This window comes from Pongo pygmaeus, chromosome 19 (genome assembly GCF_028885625.2).
Source record: "Pongo pygmaeus isolate AG05252 chromosome 19, NHGRI_mPonPyg2-v2.0_pri, whole genome shotgun sequence".
Taxonomy (NCBI): domain Eukaryota; kingdom Metazoa; phylum Chordata; class Mammalia; order Primates; family Hominidae; genus Pongo; species Pongo pygmaeus.
This window is the reverse complement of record NC_072392.2, coordinates 16,725,453-16,743,078: the sequence shown is the minus strand read 5'-3', so window position 1 is coordinate 16,743,078 and position 17,626 is coordinate 16,725,453. Positions and strand designations below refer to the sequence as shown.

General features: G+C 38.8%; 1 protein-coding gene across 15 annotated transcripts in view; it reads left to right on the top strand.

Moving 5' to 3' along the window:
* The window catches only part of NCOR1 (nuclear receptor corepressor 1), a 183,432-nt gene that overhangs the window by 80,360 nt on the left and 85,446 nt on the right, over positions 1-17,626 (top strand). For 8 of the 15 annotated variants that reach the window (XM_063656590.1, XM_063656586.1, XM_063656589.1 and 5 more), the window contains 4 exons: positions 8,908-9,035; positions 14,066-14,283; positions 15,883-15,945; positions 17,339-17,478. In XM_063656590.1, coding sequence (XP_063512660.1) covers positions 8,908-9,035; positions 14,066-14,283; positions 15,883-15,945; positions 17,339-17,478 — 549 coding nt within the window. The remainder of the gene's footprint in view (positions 1-8,907; positions 9,036-14,065; positions 14,284-15,882; positions 15,946-17,338; positions 17,479-17,626) is intronic. The other 7 variants (XM_063656592.1, XM_063656588.1, XM_054456641.2 and 4 more) reach the window with 1 other exon arrangement.

Below are 17,626 nucleotides of genomic sequence, written 5' to 3'. Positions count from 1 at the left end.
GTTAGAGGTTGAGTAAGCCAAGGTGCCTTAGACGTGGATTTTCAGTGAATTAATGAGGGGGCAGAAACATGGTTACACAGAGTTGAAGAAGATGTAGAAGTGAGGAAGTAGCATTAGTACAAGTGCAACCTTGTTTTTAAAATTTGTTTATAAAGTGGAATAGTGAAATGGGTCGGTAGGGCTAATGAGGATCAGAGAAGGGAGGATAAAGGGCATACTTGTACACTGATGGGTGCAGTACCATAAGACAAAGGATGGATGCTTGCCAAGCTTCATAAAGATGTACTGACAGAAAAGGAATAAATTGAGTGTTGACAGTGAGATAGGAAGCACTATTCCACCAGAGAGAAGAATATTACCAGGGCTTTTCTTCCTGCTTCCCCTAAAGAATGTAGAATCAGGGTCCTGTAGTACCCTTTTAGCTAGAGATCATAGGGACCATCTATGTTTTAAACAAGTTTCAGCTACAATTTTTTTTTTTTTTTTTTTTTGAGATGGAGTCTCTCTCTGTCGCCCAGGCTGGAGTGCGGTCCAGCAATGGCGCGGTCTTGGCTCACTGCAAGCTCCGTCTCCCGGGTTCACGCCATTCTCCTGCCCCAGCCTCCTGAGTAGCTGGGACTACCGGCACCCGCCACCACATGCGGCTAATTTTTTGTATGTTTAGTAGAGACGGGGTTTCACCGTGTTAGTCAGGATGGTCTCGATCTCCTGACCTCATTATCCGCCCGCCTCGGCCTCCCAAAGTGCTGGGATTACAGACGTCAGCCACGGCGCCTGGCCTCAGCTGCAAATTTTTAACAGTTTTATTCCTAATTGCCAAATAGTATTTATAACTTTATCTTTAGAAATTATAAATGTTACTGTTTAAAATGTTCAGTCCTACGTTAACGTAAGAGATAAGGTGATACTTATAACAGTGTACCTTAACCTTTGCCAGATTAGCAGCCAGTTGCCCATGATGATAGAGGAGAGAGCTCTCTAGCAGGAAGTTCTGTGGGGCACGGATGTTTGTTATTCTGAAACAGTCGTTTCTGTCCTAAAGTTGTCTGGGACACAGTTTCACTCCTCTCTCTGGCACACCAATCCTTTTTAAGATCCAGCCATGTCGGTGTTCTCTTTTGTACATTTTTGGTGCATGTTTCAAAGTACCTGTCTCAGAATGTATTTGCAGATCTGAGACTTGCCACGTGCACCCTCACCTTGACCTGAGCCTTAGGTTGCTTACCCCCAGGTAGGCTCAGTTTTGGGTTGGTCAGCACTTCTGGTAGGCTAGCCCTGCCCTCATTAGCTTTTAAGTTATTACTTTGAAGACTTTTCCTCCAATTTTACATTTCTCTGGTTGTTTCACTGGGAATTTGGGAGAGGTGTGAGTTAAATGAATTTAGACCATCATCTCACGCCACCAAATTTATCATTGTTTCTTAATTGTTTGTATACTTATTCCATTTATTTGTGTCAAAATAGAGGGGCAGCTTTTCAGAAATTAGGTGGTGTTAGTTTAAGGGCTCTCTGTGTAAAACTGAATGCCTTTTGAGCTGATACCAGGTGAGAGAAGAAGCCACTGGGGTTTTGAGCAAAAGAGTGATGCCAGATTTCAGTTGTGACATGATTACTCTGGTTGCTCTGTTGAGCATAGTTTGTAAGGGGACAAGAGAAGAAGCAGAGAAACCAGTTAGGAGGTTGTTTTAATAATCCCATTGACTTGGACTAGGCTACAGTGAGGAGGCGGGGAGAACGGATTAGTTTCTGGATGTACTTTTGAAGGTAAAACCACGAGATTTTGCTGATGGATTGATTGTGGGGATGAGGAAAGGACAATAATCAAGGAAAACAAGTTTTGACCTGTGGAGTTGCCATTTGCTGTGATAGGCATGACTGAAGGAGGAGCAGGTTTTGAGGGGAAAATCAGGACATGGCTGAATTTGAAATACCTATTAGGTGTCTAAGCAGAGATCCAAATGAGATGTCCAAGTAAAGTGGATAGTTAGACATATAAGTCTGGAGTGTAGGAAAAAGATCTGGGTTAAAGATAGAGAATTTGCTTTATAGAAAAAAGTTTAGAAATACTTCTTTTTAAAAACAGAATTGAGTTGCAAGGTTAAGATTTTCAAAATCTATGTATCAACTCTCTTGATTTTACCCTGGTGGATACAGAGATCCAACTAATTTGAAAATCACTTTGCTTCTCTGCTATGTAACCGAGCTCTAGTCAGGAGGGTTTAGCTCAGGTAATCTCACAGCCATTATGGCATGTTTACTTAAAGATTCTTTAGAGTTCTGCTGAAGTTTATGCTTGATCCTGTCAATATGAGTTTGATTACTCTCCCTATCCTCTACTCCCAGCCTCCTTTTTATAGGAAGTAATTTTTATTCAGCAGATAAATGTATAGTTTGTGGCTGGGCACGATGGCTCACGCTTGTAATCCCAACACTTTGGGAGTCCAGGGCGGGTGGATCACTTGAGGTCAGGAATTCGAGACCAGCCTGGGCAACATGCTGAAACCCTGTCTCTATTGAAAATGCAAAAATTTTCATCTCAGGTATTCTGAGGCTATCATCTCAGGTATTCTGGAGGCTGAGGTAGAAAAATCGCTTGAACCTGGGAAGCAGAGGTTGCAGCGAGCCTAGATCATGCCACTGCATTCCCACCTGGGTGACAGAGCAAGACCCCATCTGGAAAAAAAAGAAAAAGAAGAGAGAGAGAGAAAAGGAAGGAAGGGAGGGAGGGAAAAAAGAAGAAGAAGAAGGAAGGGAGGGAGGGAAGGAAGTAGGGAAAGGAAGGAAGGAAAGCAAGAAAAGCCAGACTGTATGCGGTGGCTCATGCCTAGAATCCCAGAGCAAGACTCCATCTCAGAAAAAAAAAAAAAAAAAAAGTGTAGTTTGCTATTGATAGATTCTAAGTTTGCAAAGTTTGATTTTTTTAAACCTGTTGCTACAGGGAAGCTTAGTAGTGTTCACTCTGAAAATGAGTTTTAATCTTAGACTCATAGGAAAATGAGACAGATGTTTATATTTTTGTAAAAATTGTGTTCAGAGGTTATTATTGGCAGGAATTTTAACTCTTCTCTCCAAATTCTGATAGAGACTACCCCAACCCATTTTTATAGTTCAGCTTGTTACCATTCCATGGAGAGTGAGTGTGGTTCTCTATATGTTTTTGTTGAAGTAATGAATACATATTGGAGATTGGAAGCCAAAAACCACTGTTGAATGTTATTATTTAGGATCTAGGATTATGCCCTACGTAATAGTTTGATTCTATGTACATTGTTCTTGCTAGCAGTAAGAATTTCTTCCCCTAGTAAATGCTGTATTTTTCCAACATAAACTGCCATCTGGTAAGTCTGTCACTGTACGGGTAGAATTACTGTGGTACTTGCTAGTTACCTGCAGTAAAGCAAGTCATGTTAGAAACCATATTCTTCATTTCCAAATGCTTGATTACTTTTCACAGGAATTCATGCCCTTCTTTTATGCTAACACCATTTTCTCCTTTATGCCAGCGTGTTTTTATTCCCTAAAGGTATTCAGAAGCATATACTTAGGTAAATATAGCAATTTTGAAACTGGAGGAATTTCTGACTAAACTGTTAGCTAGTCACTAGATAGAAAGAATGTTTTAGACAAGTTAAAAAGTTTATTATATCGGCAAGAGCTCTAGCCCCAGAGTGCTCTGCCCCTTTGTACCTATGTGACTCTAGGTGGGTCCTTTCACTTGGTGAGCCTTGGTTTCCACATTCATGAGAGTTCGGACAGTAATACTTAGGTTGCATGGTTAATAAGAACTGGGTATGTGTGTAAAGTCCCTGGAGTGCAGAGTCAGGCACAGAGAGTGCCCAATAAATGGTAGCCACTGTTATCTTTATTGCCATTGCCATAGTGTGTTTTTTGGTGATTGACAGCTTTCACTCTTCAGGAAGTTAGTCTGAAATTCAATTGGCTTAGGAGCACTAATTGTTAATAAATTTTGATAAGATAAGCTTAAGATATTTTCTGTTTATTTCCCGAAGTATATTTTTAATGAAAATATTGTCCAGTAGTGAAACGGTATTTCATTTTCATCCTCTTGTAAATTTTTATTTACAATTGCTGCTTGTTATTAAATTTAGTAATTTAGTTTTTTGGCAACTTATTTTCTGCTGAATGGGAACTTGTCTGTTTCTCTGTTTTCTAAAAAGGTGAACATTTAAACAAATATAATTAGCACATATATATAGTTAGATATTCATTTATATATGGTAGTAATGAATCTCAGCATTAACTATTATTTGATCTTGCCAAAGGGGACCCATATGAAACTGAATCCTGTTCTTAAATTATGTTGAAATATACTTACCAGGTCAAGCATGGTGGCTTACACCAGTAATCCCAGCACTTTGGGAGGCTGAGGGAGGAGGATTGCTTGAGCCTGGGAGGTTTGAGACCAGCCTGGACGAAAGCTTTAAAAATTTATACAAAAAGTTAAAAAACTGAAAAATTTGATTTTCTACAAAAAAATTAAAAAATTAGCCTGGCACAGTGGCGTGCACTGTCGTGTAATCCCAGCTATTCAGGAGGCTGAGGTGGGAGCATCGCTTGAGCCTGGGAGTCGAGGCTGTAGTGATCCGTGATCACGCCACTGCACTCCAGCCTGGGTGACAGAACGAGATCCAGTCTTAAAAAAGAAAAAAAAAAAAAATCCAGGTGCGGTGACTTATGCCTAAAGTCCCAGCACTTTGGGAGGCTGAGGTGGGCAAATTGCTTGAGCCTAGGAATTTGAGACCAGCCTGGGCCACATGGTGAAACCTCATCTCTACAAAAAATACAGAAAAAAAATTAGCCAGGTGTGGTGATGTGTGCTGGTAGTCCAACTACTCAGGAGGCTGAGGTGGGAGGATCGCTTGAGCCTGGGGAGCATAGGTTGCAGTGAGCCAAGGTTGTGCCACTGCACTCCAGCCTGGGTGACATAGTAAGACCCTGTCTCACAGTAAAAATAAAAATTAAAAAAAAAAAAGAAATACACTTAACTTTTACTTTTTTCTTTGAATTTTCATTTTGTTTTATATGTGTTCTAGAATATTCATTCATAGTGAATAGCTTGTTATTTGACAGAAATGTTTCATGTTATATTAACTCCCTGACAGAATTGAACTTGTTTTATTGGCTCTCAAGTATTGAGTTTAAAGAAGGGGGGAAAAGGAAAAACCTGGACAACGAGCCATTGCGAATATTTGTGTCTGTGTAGGGAACTTTTAGAAGGGTTTCTTTTGAAGGGGTGGACCTCTTTTGCTCCAGCCACCCTGCGGAGTTGAGGGATGTAACTTGTGACCTTCATTCTAGACCATGTGGATTGACTGGCACTTGTCTTTACAGATTTGCCTGAAATAAAAGTAGTTCCAAGCGTCTCTTGTTTAAATTGGAGGTAATTCCTTACTCTCTTGAATGTCAGTGGCAGTTGTTATGATAGGTCTTTATGCATATTGCACAAAGGTGAGGTCCTCCAGTTGCTGCTGACTGCACTTCCTCTCCGCTCACCACTGCCTGGTCAGTATACAGAGTGGTGAGAGGTTCTGCTGGACAGCTACCAAACACTTCTCTAGACTCTAATGCAGCAACTCTGTCCATTTCTTTGGATCATTTCCACACTTTATGCAGAGCCAGGAGCTGTTTCCTTCTTTACGCTGATTGGTTTAAGCAGGTGCTGCAGTTGTTTCTTATTCCCTAGCACCAGGGAAAGGGGAATGAAGTTATCTGTTGGCTGGATTTTAGACAGCAGGGAATGTGTGAGATTACTTTGAAGCTCTGATTGGCATTAGAAGCAGGAAAGTATTGGGGAAATAAGATTAGCATGTGTTACCCAAGTCTAAGGGGATACTGAATCTCTTTCCTTACCTTCTGCTGAGTTGACATGTCGCCGTCGTATCTTTAGGCCATAAACCATTTTCTGGGTTACACAGCTCACTTGCTAGGCAAAAGACATGATTTGTCCTTACTATGCCATCTTACTGGTTCAGAGTGACACATGGATGCTACATTGGTTGCAGGGTTAGGTTATTAGCATTTAAACAGGTCTTGTGACCACTGTAGTGTCCCAGGGAGTCAAAGCTGAATGAAACTTGCCCAATTATAAAGCAGACCTACTCATGGTTTGAAAGTTTAAATTTTAAAATCTCCCTAGTTTATCAGTTTTCTCTAGCAATAAATACTCAGAAGAAAGAGGAACTGGCAGTTAGCCAAGGTGAGAAGTTAGGGAGGTCAGATAAAGCAAGTGAAGGAATCATGGTATTGAAATGCTTTAGCAAGTAGAATAGTAGGTACAGTTCTCACTGGACTGTGAAAATTTGATAGAATAAGGGTTCGAAGGTCACAATGAGGACAAAGCAGGATCAGCCACAAGGAAGGTGTGTGATGGGTGGTTGTAGTTGGAGAGAAGACTTTCTGATTTTAGGATCTAGGAGGCAAAGCAGTGCCCACTGCTAATGAGGAGGCAATTGTGATTTTGCATGTGGGGAGTTTAATGGCCATGACCTAAAAGTATTTTAACTGTGAGATATTATGTTGATTGAGTGGCGAGTGTTAGAAAAGCCATTGACATGCATTTTGAAATCTGAAAAATAATGTCAAGGCATAGTGAGCCATGTGATGCAATCACTTATATGTTCTAGGGAATATTTAAGAAGTCATTCCATAATACCAAAAGAGAATGTCGACATAGGGAGATTTTATGAAACGTGAAAAAGGAATTATTTTTAGAATATCACAGTTCAGCAATGTTCTGGAAGTGGACCAAGAAGGATTCATTTTCTTCTTTCCTTCCCCCTTGGATTAGAAGGAGGCATAATGTGGGTGGGACTTCTTTTGGGGAGGTGAATAAGGCCTTCGTTATCTTAAGGAAAAAGCTAAGTGTTGGTTTTGATGAATAGGTAAAAGACTTTGGAGCGCTATTAAGAAGGGAAATTTTTCTCAAAATTAATGAGTTACTTCCATGTTGTCTGGTGAAAACAGGTAAGAGGACAGGTAGAGTTACTATGAGGCAAGATTGACATTAGCCTGGATCAGAATGAACAGTCGAGATTGGAGGGTAAAAACTTTTCAGATAACTGGAATAAAGGAATTTGATTTTTGTTTTATCCAACATACACATACACCTATCATCATGGTCCAGACACTCTCCTGGGAGCTGGGGATGCTTAGAGAAGTAAGATTGGATTCTGGTTCTTGATGAGATGATAACACAGAGAGCCAGATGGATGCTGATAAGCAGCCACTAAGCCACCTAGTGACAATGCTACAAGCAGGTGTGGTCTGTGGTGGAGAAGGAAGGACATGGGCCCAGAGTTCCTCTGTGGAAATCAAGAGAGGCTTCACAGGAGATGTAGCATTTTGACCTGAATTGTAGAGACTGTGTAGGACTTTATCAGGCAAGGGAAGGGTAGAAAGCTATGCAAGTGCTGGGCATGTTTAGGTGAGTCCAGAACAGCGAAGATGATGTGGCAGGATGGTGATTGGAGGGAGGTGTGCAAGGGCCAGCCTGCTGTGCTAGAAAGATGTGTTGGAGTTCTGTTTTAATTTGGTTATACAGTTTTGATTTCTGAATTAAATAAAAATGCAGGCCAGTCACAATGGCTCGTGCATGTAATCCCAGCACTCAGGGGAGACTGAGGTGGGAGAATCACTTGAGGTCAAGAGTTTGAGACCTGTAGCCCCAGCTACCTGAGAGACTGAGCTGGGAGGATTGCATGAGCCTGGGAGTTTGAGGCTGCAGTAAGCTATGAGCATGCCACTGTACTGTAGCCTGGGTGACAGAGTGAGATGTTGTCTCTTAAAAACAAAATAAAGCAGTTCCCCCTTATTCACAGTGGATATGTTCCAACACTCCCAGTGGATGCTTGAAACCACAGATAGTACCGAACCCTAATATACTATGATATATATATATCTCCACACATATATATACATATATGTATATATACGTACACATATACATACATATATGTATATATACGTACACATACACACACACACACACCCCTATGATGAACTTTGATTTGTATATTAGGCACAGTAAGGAATTAACAGTAACAAATAAGTAATAAAATAGAGCTATTATAGCAATATACTGTAATAGAAGTTACATGAGCGTGGTCTTTTTTCAAATATCATACTGTACTGTACTACACTTACCCATTTTCATACTGCAGTTGACTCCAGATAACTGAAACCACAGAAAGAGAAACTCCTGATATGGTGGGGACTACTATAGTAGCATTCAGTGCATGCTTAGTTTCACTTTTTTCTTTTAGAGTCACAGGTTTTGCAAATGAGACATCAGAGATAAAAGGGTTCCTAATGTGACTGCTCAGCTTAGAAATATTTTAAGCATTTTGCTTCTTTTCACCTTATTATATCTTTAGTATTTTTCCAAATTACTTCAGTCTTAGTAACAACCATAGCTGTTTACATATTCCATTAAGTAGACTTTTGCTCAAAAGTATAAATGCATAAAGATGTTTCTTATAGCATTATAGATAGTGATGAAAAAATTGGAAACATATTAAGTATCTAAAACATGATAAATTATGTATGGGTTATCAAATTTTAAGGTAGAATTGGAATGCTTGAGTGACAGATTAAATGTGGAGGTTGCCAAAAAAGGGAACCAACCCCAGATTTCCGAGTAGAATCTTAACATATTCACTTTCTCATGGGTCCAAATGCTATGAGCATTTGTGTCTGTATGTAAGACCCTTCAAGCAGTACATATAGAATACATTAAAAACCTCTAGACTGGTTTTTAATACACGATCACCAGTTACATTGTAAATGACTAACAATCATTTAAAATTTTTTTAGATAGACATAATTTATCACACTATAAGGAGCTATTTCTGTTTGCCTTTGAATTTTACAAATGATGGTTCATTCTAGCAGCAAATTGCTCGACCCTCGCAAGAAGAAAAAGTAGAAGAAAAAGAAGAGGATAAAGCAGAAAAAACAGAAAAAAAAGAAGAAGAAAAGAAAGATGAAGAGGAAAAAGATGAAAAAGAAGACTCCAAGTGAGTTAAATAATTAGTTATATAATAAGTTAAATGTTTATTTTATTTTTATTTTTGTAGATTTAGGGAGTACAATTGTCACATGGATATATTGCATAGTAGTGAAGTCTGTGCTTTTAGTGTACCATCGCCCAAATAGTGTACATTATACCCATTATACCTCACCCACCCCCTCACACCCTCTCACCTGTTTAAATCTCTAGTGTCTATTATTCCACTCTCTATATCCATGTGTCCACATTATTTAGCTCCCACTTATAAGTGAGAACATGTGATAGTTGACTTGTTTCTGAGTTATTTCACTTAAGATGATAGCCGTTAGTTTGATCCACGTTGCTGCAAAAGTATAGTTGTTTTTTTTTTTGTGACGGCGTCTCGCTCTGTTTCCCAGGCTGGAGTGCAGTGGCATGATCTCGGCTCACTGCAAGCTCCGCTTCCCAGGTTCATGCCATTCTCCTGCCTCAGCCTCCCGAGTAGCTGGGCCTACAGGTGCCCGCCACCATGCCCAGCTAATTTTTTGTATTTTTATTAGAGATGGGGTTTCACCGTTAGCCAGGATGGTCTCCATCTCCTGACCTCGTGATCCATCTGCCTTGGTCTCCCAAAGTGCTGGGATTACAGACGTGAGCCACCACGCCCAGCCTAGTAATTTTTAAATAATGAAATTTAATCTGATGAAATTTTATTTTATTTATTTATTTTCAAGACAGAGTCTTAGTCTGTTGCCCAGGCTGGAGTGCAATGTGCGATCTCAGCTCACTGCAACCTCCGCCTCCCAAGTTCAAGTGATACTTGTGCCTCGGCCTCCCAAGTAGGTGGGATTACAGGCATGCGTCACCATGCCCGGCTAATTTTGTGTTTTTAGTAGAAATGGGGTTTCACCATGTTGCCCAGGCTGATCTTGAACTCCTGACCTCAGGTGGTCCACCCGCCTCAGACTCCCAAAGTGTTGGGATTACAGGCGTGAGCCACCACGCCTGGCCGAAATTTTAGAAACATCTAATAGTTACATGATTAAGTTGATGTGATTAAGGAATAGAATATTACAGTAAATGTAACTTTTGACTTAATGAACTTATTTGCAAGTCATGAGTTATTATTACTTTTCAGAAGGGATGGGTTATAGTAATATATACTTTCCTCCAGGATATATTGAATGTAATTTAATTTTTGATTTGGAAGATTCCTCAGGTTCTGTTTTTGAGCCTCAGGTAGTATATATTAGATAGTATAAAAATGCTAAGAGAGGAAGAGTTCATTTTTATATTTTAGATTCCAGCTTTATTGACTTTGTCATATAAAATGGAGTTCTGGGTTTGTTTGTTGTTGTTATTGCTGTTTTCTTGGTTATAAAATTACATTATAGAAAAACAGGAAAAGAAAGAAAAATATAGTGAAAATTAACCTATGATTCTGCCACTCAGGGAGTTATCGTTGATGTTTTTGTGGACGTACAGGGGTGTGGTAGGAGTAGGGGCATGACAGTTGGTTTGGTTGTTTTTTTTCCCCAAGAACTAGCTTTGTAAATTACATGGAACAAAATTCACCAGTTTGAAATGTGTACATTGATGTGTTTTGACAAGCATATGCACTTGTGTAACTATTATCACAATTGTGATGTAGAATGTTTCCATCACCCCAAACAGTTCCAAACTGACTCCTTTGCAGTCAGTTTCTCTTTCCTCATTTCCAGCCTTTGGCCGTCATGTATCTTTTTTGCTTTCTCTAGAATTACATAAAAATGAAATCATACAGTATGTATGGCTTCTTAGTTTGAAATGTGTACGTTGATGTGTTTTGACAAGCGTATGCACTTGTGTAACTATTATCACAATTGTGATGTAGAATGTTTCCATCACTCCAAACAGTTCCAAACTGACTCCTTTGCAGTCAGTTTCTCTTTCCTCATTTCCAGCCTTTGGCCATCATGTATCTTTTTTGCTTTCTCTAGAACTACATAAAAATGAAATCATACAGTATGTATGGCTTCTTTTACTTAGCATGAATGCCTTTGAGATTCCCTTAGATTGTTGAATGTATCAGTAGTTTGTTCCTTTTTAATATTTATGATGTTATTTCTATAGTCGTTGTGGAACTGTTTAAGATTTACCTAGTTTGTGGAAGCTAAAGTAGCTAGTCACTTGCCATGGTTTTAAAAGAGACAGATATTCCTCTCATTGTAATTTTATACCTTAGGAAGATACCTCTAAGGGAATATATTTTTTTCTTTTAGTTTGGGTTAAACATTTTTTGGGCCATGTAGCCAGTGGTTCTTCTCACATGGAACTCTGTCATAACTTGATTTTATTTTTTTGTTAAAATTTCTAAACTATTTAACAAGCTTTCATTTATTATCTGTATGAGCTAGGTCTTAGGGAGAATGTGAAAATACATAAGATGTATACTATTCCCAGGTAGTTCATGATTTAGTAGGGGAAAACTAGGTAAAGTACAAGTATTACTTTAAGAAATAAAAGCCTGGCAGTAAGAAGTCAACAGACAACCAGTTAAGTGCTTTGGCAGATTAAGAAGAGGTCGAGGTTACTTCTCTGTGGATAATTTGGAGGACATTAGCAGATGCTAGTGGTTAATGTGGGTAGGGTAGAGGGAATCACATGAATAGCTAGTGGAAGATAATTATTTCATTAGACTTAACATAGTGTGCATCAAGAAGAGAAGTGGAAGGTGGATTGGAGTTAAATTTTGTAGAGCTTTAATGAAAGCCAAAAATGGTAGACTTCATTCAGGAGACTGTGCTGTGTGTCTGGGAATAGTTAGAAAGGGATTAGAATGGATGGAGTGGTTTATTGCCAAAGCTATCCTGCTAGAATGTTGATTCATTGGCAAGATAGAATGAATAGACTAGAGATATGAATCAGGGAGGCCAGTAGGAAAGGCCAGGATTGGGGTACTAAGGTGTTGAGTAAGTGTAGTGGTAGTAGAAATAGAGATGGTAGAATTAGTGAGAGAGGCATTTCTGAGATGAAATAACCAAAACTTGGCATTAGATCACATGTAGGAAGTATGGGAAAAGGGAGACAGCAAAGGATGATATCAAATCTGTAAACCTGAATGATGATGAACATGGTAGGAATGTTAACAACAAATGATTAGAGAATGACGTGGAGCAAGGAGCAGAGGTGAGGATGAATATGATTTTGGATATGTTCAGTTTCTATTGATGGAAAATCCAGGTGGCCCTTCCAGCAGGTAGTTGGGAAGACAAGCCTGAGTCTTTGGAGTTGGGGTGTGAGTCCAAAGATGGAGATTGGAGTCTTCCCAGTAGAACTTATGAGAATGGGTAACCTCACATAGCTCTAAGGCTCTAGGGGACAGCCTTGGGAAATCCCTATATGAAAGGGATGAGAGGAGCCCAGCACAGTGGCTCATTCCTGTAATCCCAGCCAAGGTGGGAGAATTGCTTTAGCACAGGAATTCATGACCACCCTGGGCAACATGGTGACACCCTGTCTCTGCAAAAAATACAAAAATTAACCAGGTATGGTGGCACGTGTCTGTAGTCCCAGCTACTCGAGAAGCTGAGGTGGGAGGCTCACCTGAGCCCAAGAGATTGAGGCTGCAGTGAGCTGTGTTCGCGCCACTGCTCTTCAGCCTGGGTGACGGAGTGAGACACTTTCTCAAAAACAAAAAACAGAAACCCAAAAGAAAGGATGAGAGGAGAAAGGTCTATTCCCAGAAGGAAAGCCAGAGTAGCAGCAGGGATATTTCAAAAGCTAAGTTTCAAGTGATATAAAAAGAAGAATTAACTGCAGCGTCAGTTGTGACCGAAAGACTTGTGGAGAAAATTGAGAAGAGGTCATTTGATTTTGCAGTTTGCAAGTCATTGGTGACTTTTGAGAAAACATCTTTTAACAGGAGGCTGCAGAATAGAAGCCAGCTTTATAAGGGAATAAGTAAGTAAAGGGAAAGGACTATGTAGTAACTTCAATTTAGGACTGAAGGGGAGATAATTATTTTTGAGAAAAATCAGCATCTTCCATTAAGCAAAAATAATTGAGTCTTTGAGTATTGCCATCTATCCATTCATTTGCAAAAATGTACATTGAGTACGTTTCCTTAAATATAACAACCATGGGAGGTAAGTAGTACAGAGAATGGTCTTCCAGTATTACATGTAGTACTGTTGCTGTTAATAGGAACCATCATGTTTCTACATGCCTGAGACGATAGTAAGCTCTTTATATCCTGAGGGAGTTTTAGCTTGAATAATAGCACACTGTTACTTGATGCTGACTGTGTTCCAGGCAGTGTTCTGGGTACTTTATTTAACTCCTTCAGTCCTGGCAACAGTCCCATGAAATAAACTCTTCTTCTCATTGTACAGATGAGGAAACAGGCCCATGGTGGCGAGGCAGCTTGTCCAGGGTCATCACATGGCTAGTAAATCACAACTGTGGCACAAACCCAGGCAGCCTGGCTCCAGAGGCCATTTCCTAAGCATTAACCATTACTGCCCAATTTGTACATAATTAGTATCAGACATGATTTAGAGTATTGAGTCTGGTTTTATAAAACAATATTGTAGATTATTACTATAAAACAATATTGTGGATTATTACTATAGAAAAGGCATCTATCATGAAGATCATCTATTTTAGCTTCTTCGTTTCATACATGAGGCAACCTAGACCAAAGGCAAATAAAACCCCAGAATTCCTGCCTTTTGGTGTAGGCTGTTGTCTCTGGATTGCAGGTCTAGGGCTTTTCTGCTGTCATTTGTTACTTTCTTATGGAGTAGTTCTGGTTTCTAAATCAGTTGGTTTGAAATGTGTTTAAATTTAAGTCCATTAACACGTAAAATAGGTCTTATAAAATACCTTAATTTTAGCTGGTCAAAACTCTTAAAAACTATGGTATGGCAGAATTGTTGATAATTTTTTTTTTTTTGAGTAACTGAGAGATTAGGTAGTTTTATTCAATTTCTATTTAGATAATATTCAAAACTAAAACCTTCTTTGATGTATGTATACTTTGGAATCACACAAGTTTTCATTTGCTTTTGTGTCCAGAGAAAATACCAAGGAAAAGGACAAGATAGATGGTACAGCAGAAGAAACTGAGGAAAGAGAGCAAGCCACACCCCGGGGGCGAAAGACTGCCAACAGTCAGGGCCGCCGTAAGGGCCGGATCACCAGGTCCATGACAAACGAAGCTGCAGCTGCCAGTGCTGCAGCCGCAGCGGCCACTGAAGAGCCCCCACCACCTCTGCCACCGCCACCAGAACCCAGTGAGTGGAAACGATTGGCATAAACAGGCCATAATTTTGTTTGGGATTCTGTTTCACTGCTAGGATAGGGTAGAAGGGACTTTTAATATTGACAACCTAGAAATAATCCTGAAGTGTGGTCTTTAAATTTTTTAAACTTTAATGTCAAAGTTTTTTGAAAAAGAGCATCACCCACAGTCTTGCCACCCCAATATAGCTGTTTTTTATTTAGTTGTTATGCTAGTGTGCATGTTACTGTGTCTTCTGATATCATAACTTGGTATATATCATAAATATTTTCTAATTTCTAATAATTACCATTTTTATTTTTTAATGGCTGTGTAATATTGAGGCATGACTTCTTTAACCATTCTCTTATTGCTGAATGATTAGGTTGTCTGCCCTCTTCCCTGCTTTTAAACCAATGTATATAGCACTGTAATAAAAAAATCTTTATTCACATAGTATTTTATGTTAAATTATTTTTCATGGAATAAATTCTTAGGCAAGGGAATACTGGATCTAATAGTCCAAGCATCTTTCTCTCTCTCACTAAGTATTGTCTCATTAGTTTATAAAAAGGCTAGATTAATGATAGAGTACCACTGTTAATGATTCAGAGGTATCATTGTTACTGAAGTATGAAAGAAAATACAGTTGAGGGAATGGCAAGAATGAGATAGGGGCACTAACTAGATAGGAGGAGGAAAGATAGGCTGGGACAGGTCACGATGGGCCTTGTTTAAAATGTATTTTGCTTTGATTATGAAGTGGGGAACTGGCGGAGGTTTTTAAATAGAGGAATGCTGTGATTAGATTTGTGTCTTAGAAAGATAACTGGTAGCAATTGTGGAGGTCAGTTTAGACAGAATAAGGGCTGGAGGCAGAGGGCCCAGCATGTATGCAGTGGCCCAAGCAAGGAGGGGATGGATTCAGAGTTGATGCATGTCATTGGATGTGAGTGGTAAATGGGAGGCAGGATTCAAAAATTAGTCTATCAGTCTAAGGAGCCTATTAGTAACTTGAGTGACTGGGTGAATGCTGGTACTATAAATTGAGAAAGGGAATATGGCAGGAGCTCATATCAGGCCTGATGATCTCAGATTTTTTTTTTTTTTTTCCTGAAGCAAAAGAGAACATATTCAGTTCATGATCCATCTTTACCCACTGGATGTCAGACCCTCGGGGATGAACTAAAGGGGCTCCAGGAGTTAGGACAAGATGGAGGCTCAGAGGAGAGGAGAGGGAATTGTGCTTGGACAGGAAGGAGGAGGGCTGCTTCTTCCTTTGACACTGCAGGAGAGGAGAGGTGGAGATCACTAAGTGGGAAGCTACTGGGTGAGGTGGGACTTCTCCAGAAAAAAACTAAAAATGTTTAAAAATGTAGACATGAAAAGAACTTTTAAGGACATTGAAAAAGATCATAATATTGAAGTGTTGACTTGTTTCTTCTAGTTTGGTAGAGGAGAGGTTACTATCCTATTTCTGCAGTTTCTTTCACCAAATGCTTTTACATAGTCTTTTATGTCAGATAAAGAGATTATATTATTATATGATTGGTTTGAATAAAGGATTTAACTTTGTTTTTCTCTGCCTGATTGGGTTCTCTCTTTATTTTAGTTTCTACAGAGCCTGTGGAGACCTCTCGATGGACAGAAGAAGAAATGGAAGTTGCTAAAAAAGGTAAATTGTAGTAGTTCCGGTTTCTCAGGTTTTTGTTTTGTTTTTTAGGGTTATTAGTAATGAGTGAGATGGAACTAATTTTTTTAATTGGAAAAAAATTTCTTTCAAAAAGGCAAAGAGGACTCAGAAGTGACTTTAAGAGTTCTTTTCTGGTAGTATGGTACCCAATAAAGTACCCCCAGTGTGCCTTGTTTAAGATGCCCAGTTTTAAGGGATTTAAGATTCTCTCTGCAGTTTTATTTTGAATGTCATTTAATTAAAGAACAAGTAGGTCATTTTCACTTTTTTAGAATAATTATGACTCTATGCTATTGAAATTGTTTTGGAATGAATGTTGATATAAAGTCTATATTTCTATTACTTAAAAGTTGTATTTAATAGGATAGGATGGTAAATACTTTTGTCAGTTTGCATTTGGTAAGTCATTTAATTATAAACCACTAGCAGATTGCTCTGTGATTCAGAGGAAAGAGCATGAAGTTTGTAACCAGGCCAGCGAAGGTTTGAGTCCTGTCTCTGCCACTTTCATAGCTTTGTGGCCTTCCTCTTACTCTGACACTTTATGGACCTTGTGCTTTTCTGTCGTTGCTTGTTAATGTACTATAATTTGAAATTGAACTGAAATTTCTAATAGGATAAATAATTGGTAATATTGAGAAAGATTAGCTAATTTTTTGGTGGTTAAATATTTACCTTGCAATTGTAAAGATAAATTATTGTAAATAGCTTGACATTTGAGTGACATTTCAGATTTTTTTGTATCACCCCCTATATATGTATACAAATGCATAGATACATATTCTTTGCACGTGTGTGTGTGTTTATGTGTGTGCATATATATATTGATTACAGAAGTGTTAAATTGCATAGTTTTCTGTAATGCATTGTATTACCATAGGATTTTTTTTAATTGGCTAGTATTTTTCTGATGGCATTGCTTGATTGTGAATTGACTGAGGACAAATATGGATTATAAGTGGAGTCATATATATATCTTTAAATTGTGTTCATCATTTATATATGATTACCTTATTGGCTTGATATATTGTGTCCAGAGATCTAGATGTACCTAATCATTTAGTTTGCAAGTATTTGAGTATTACTAATGTGTCTAATGTTGTCCTAGCCCTGTGAGAGATACATAGGAAGGACAAGGTTTAGCCCTTCTGTTAATGAGCATGTTTTAAATTTGAGGGGGAGAAATATAGAACTGTAAATGAGTTTTGTTTCAATAAGTATTTTTATAAGTATCAAAGTATATATGATAAGTAATTGAAAGCACACTTCTAGTGTCAATAGTTGTGAATACAATGATTAAGTTAATTTATTATTTCTCTTGTTTGCTTGATCAGGTGACTGTTCAATTAACATTTGGTCTGTTTTTAAAATGCAGGTCTAGTAGAACATGGTCGTAACTGGGCAGCAATTGCTAAAATGGTGGGAACGAAAAGTGAAGCTCAATGTAAAAACTTCTATTTTAACTATAAAAGGCGACACAATCTTGACAACCTCTTACAGCAGCATAAACAGAAAGTGAGTATATCAGGGGTGGTGACTCTTTCTTACTGTTTTTTACTTAGAGTGTTGTTGTTGTTTGAGATAGAGTCTCACTCTGTCACCCAGGCTAGAGTGCAGCAGTGCAATCTTGGCTCACTGCAAACTCTTCCTTCCGGATTCAAGT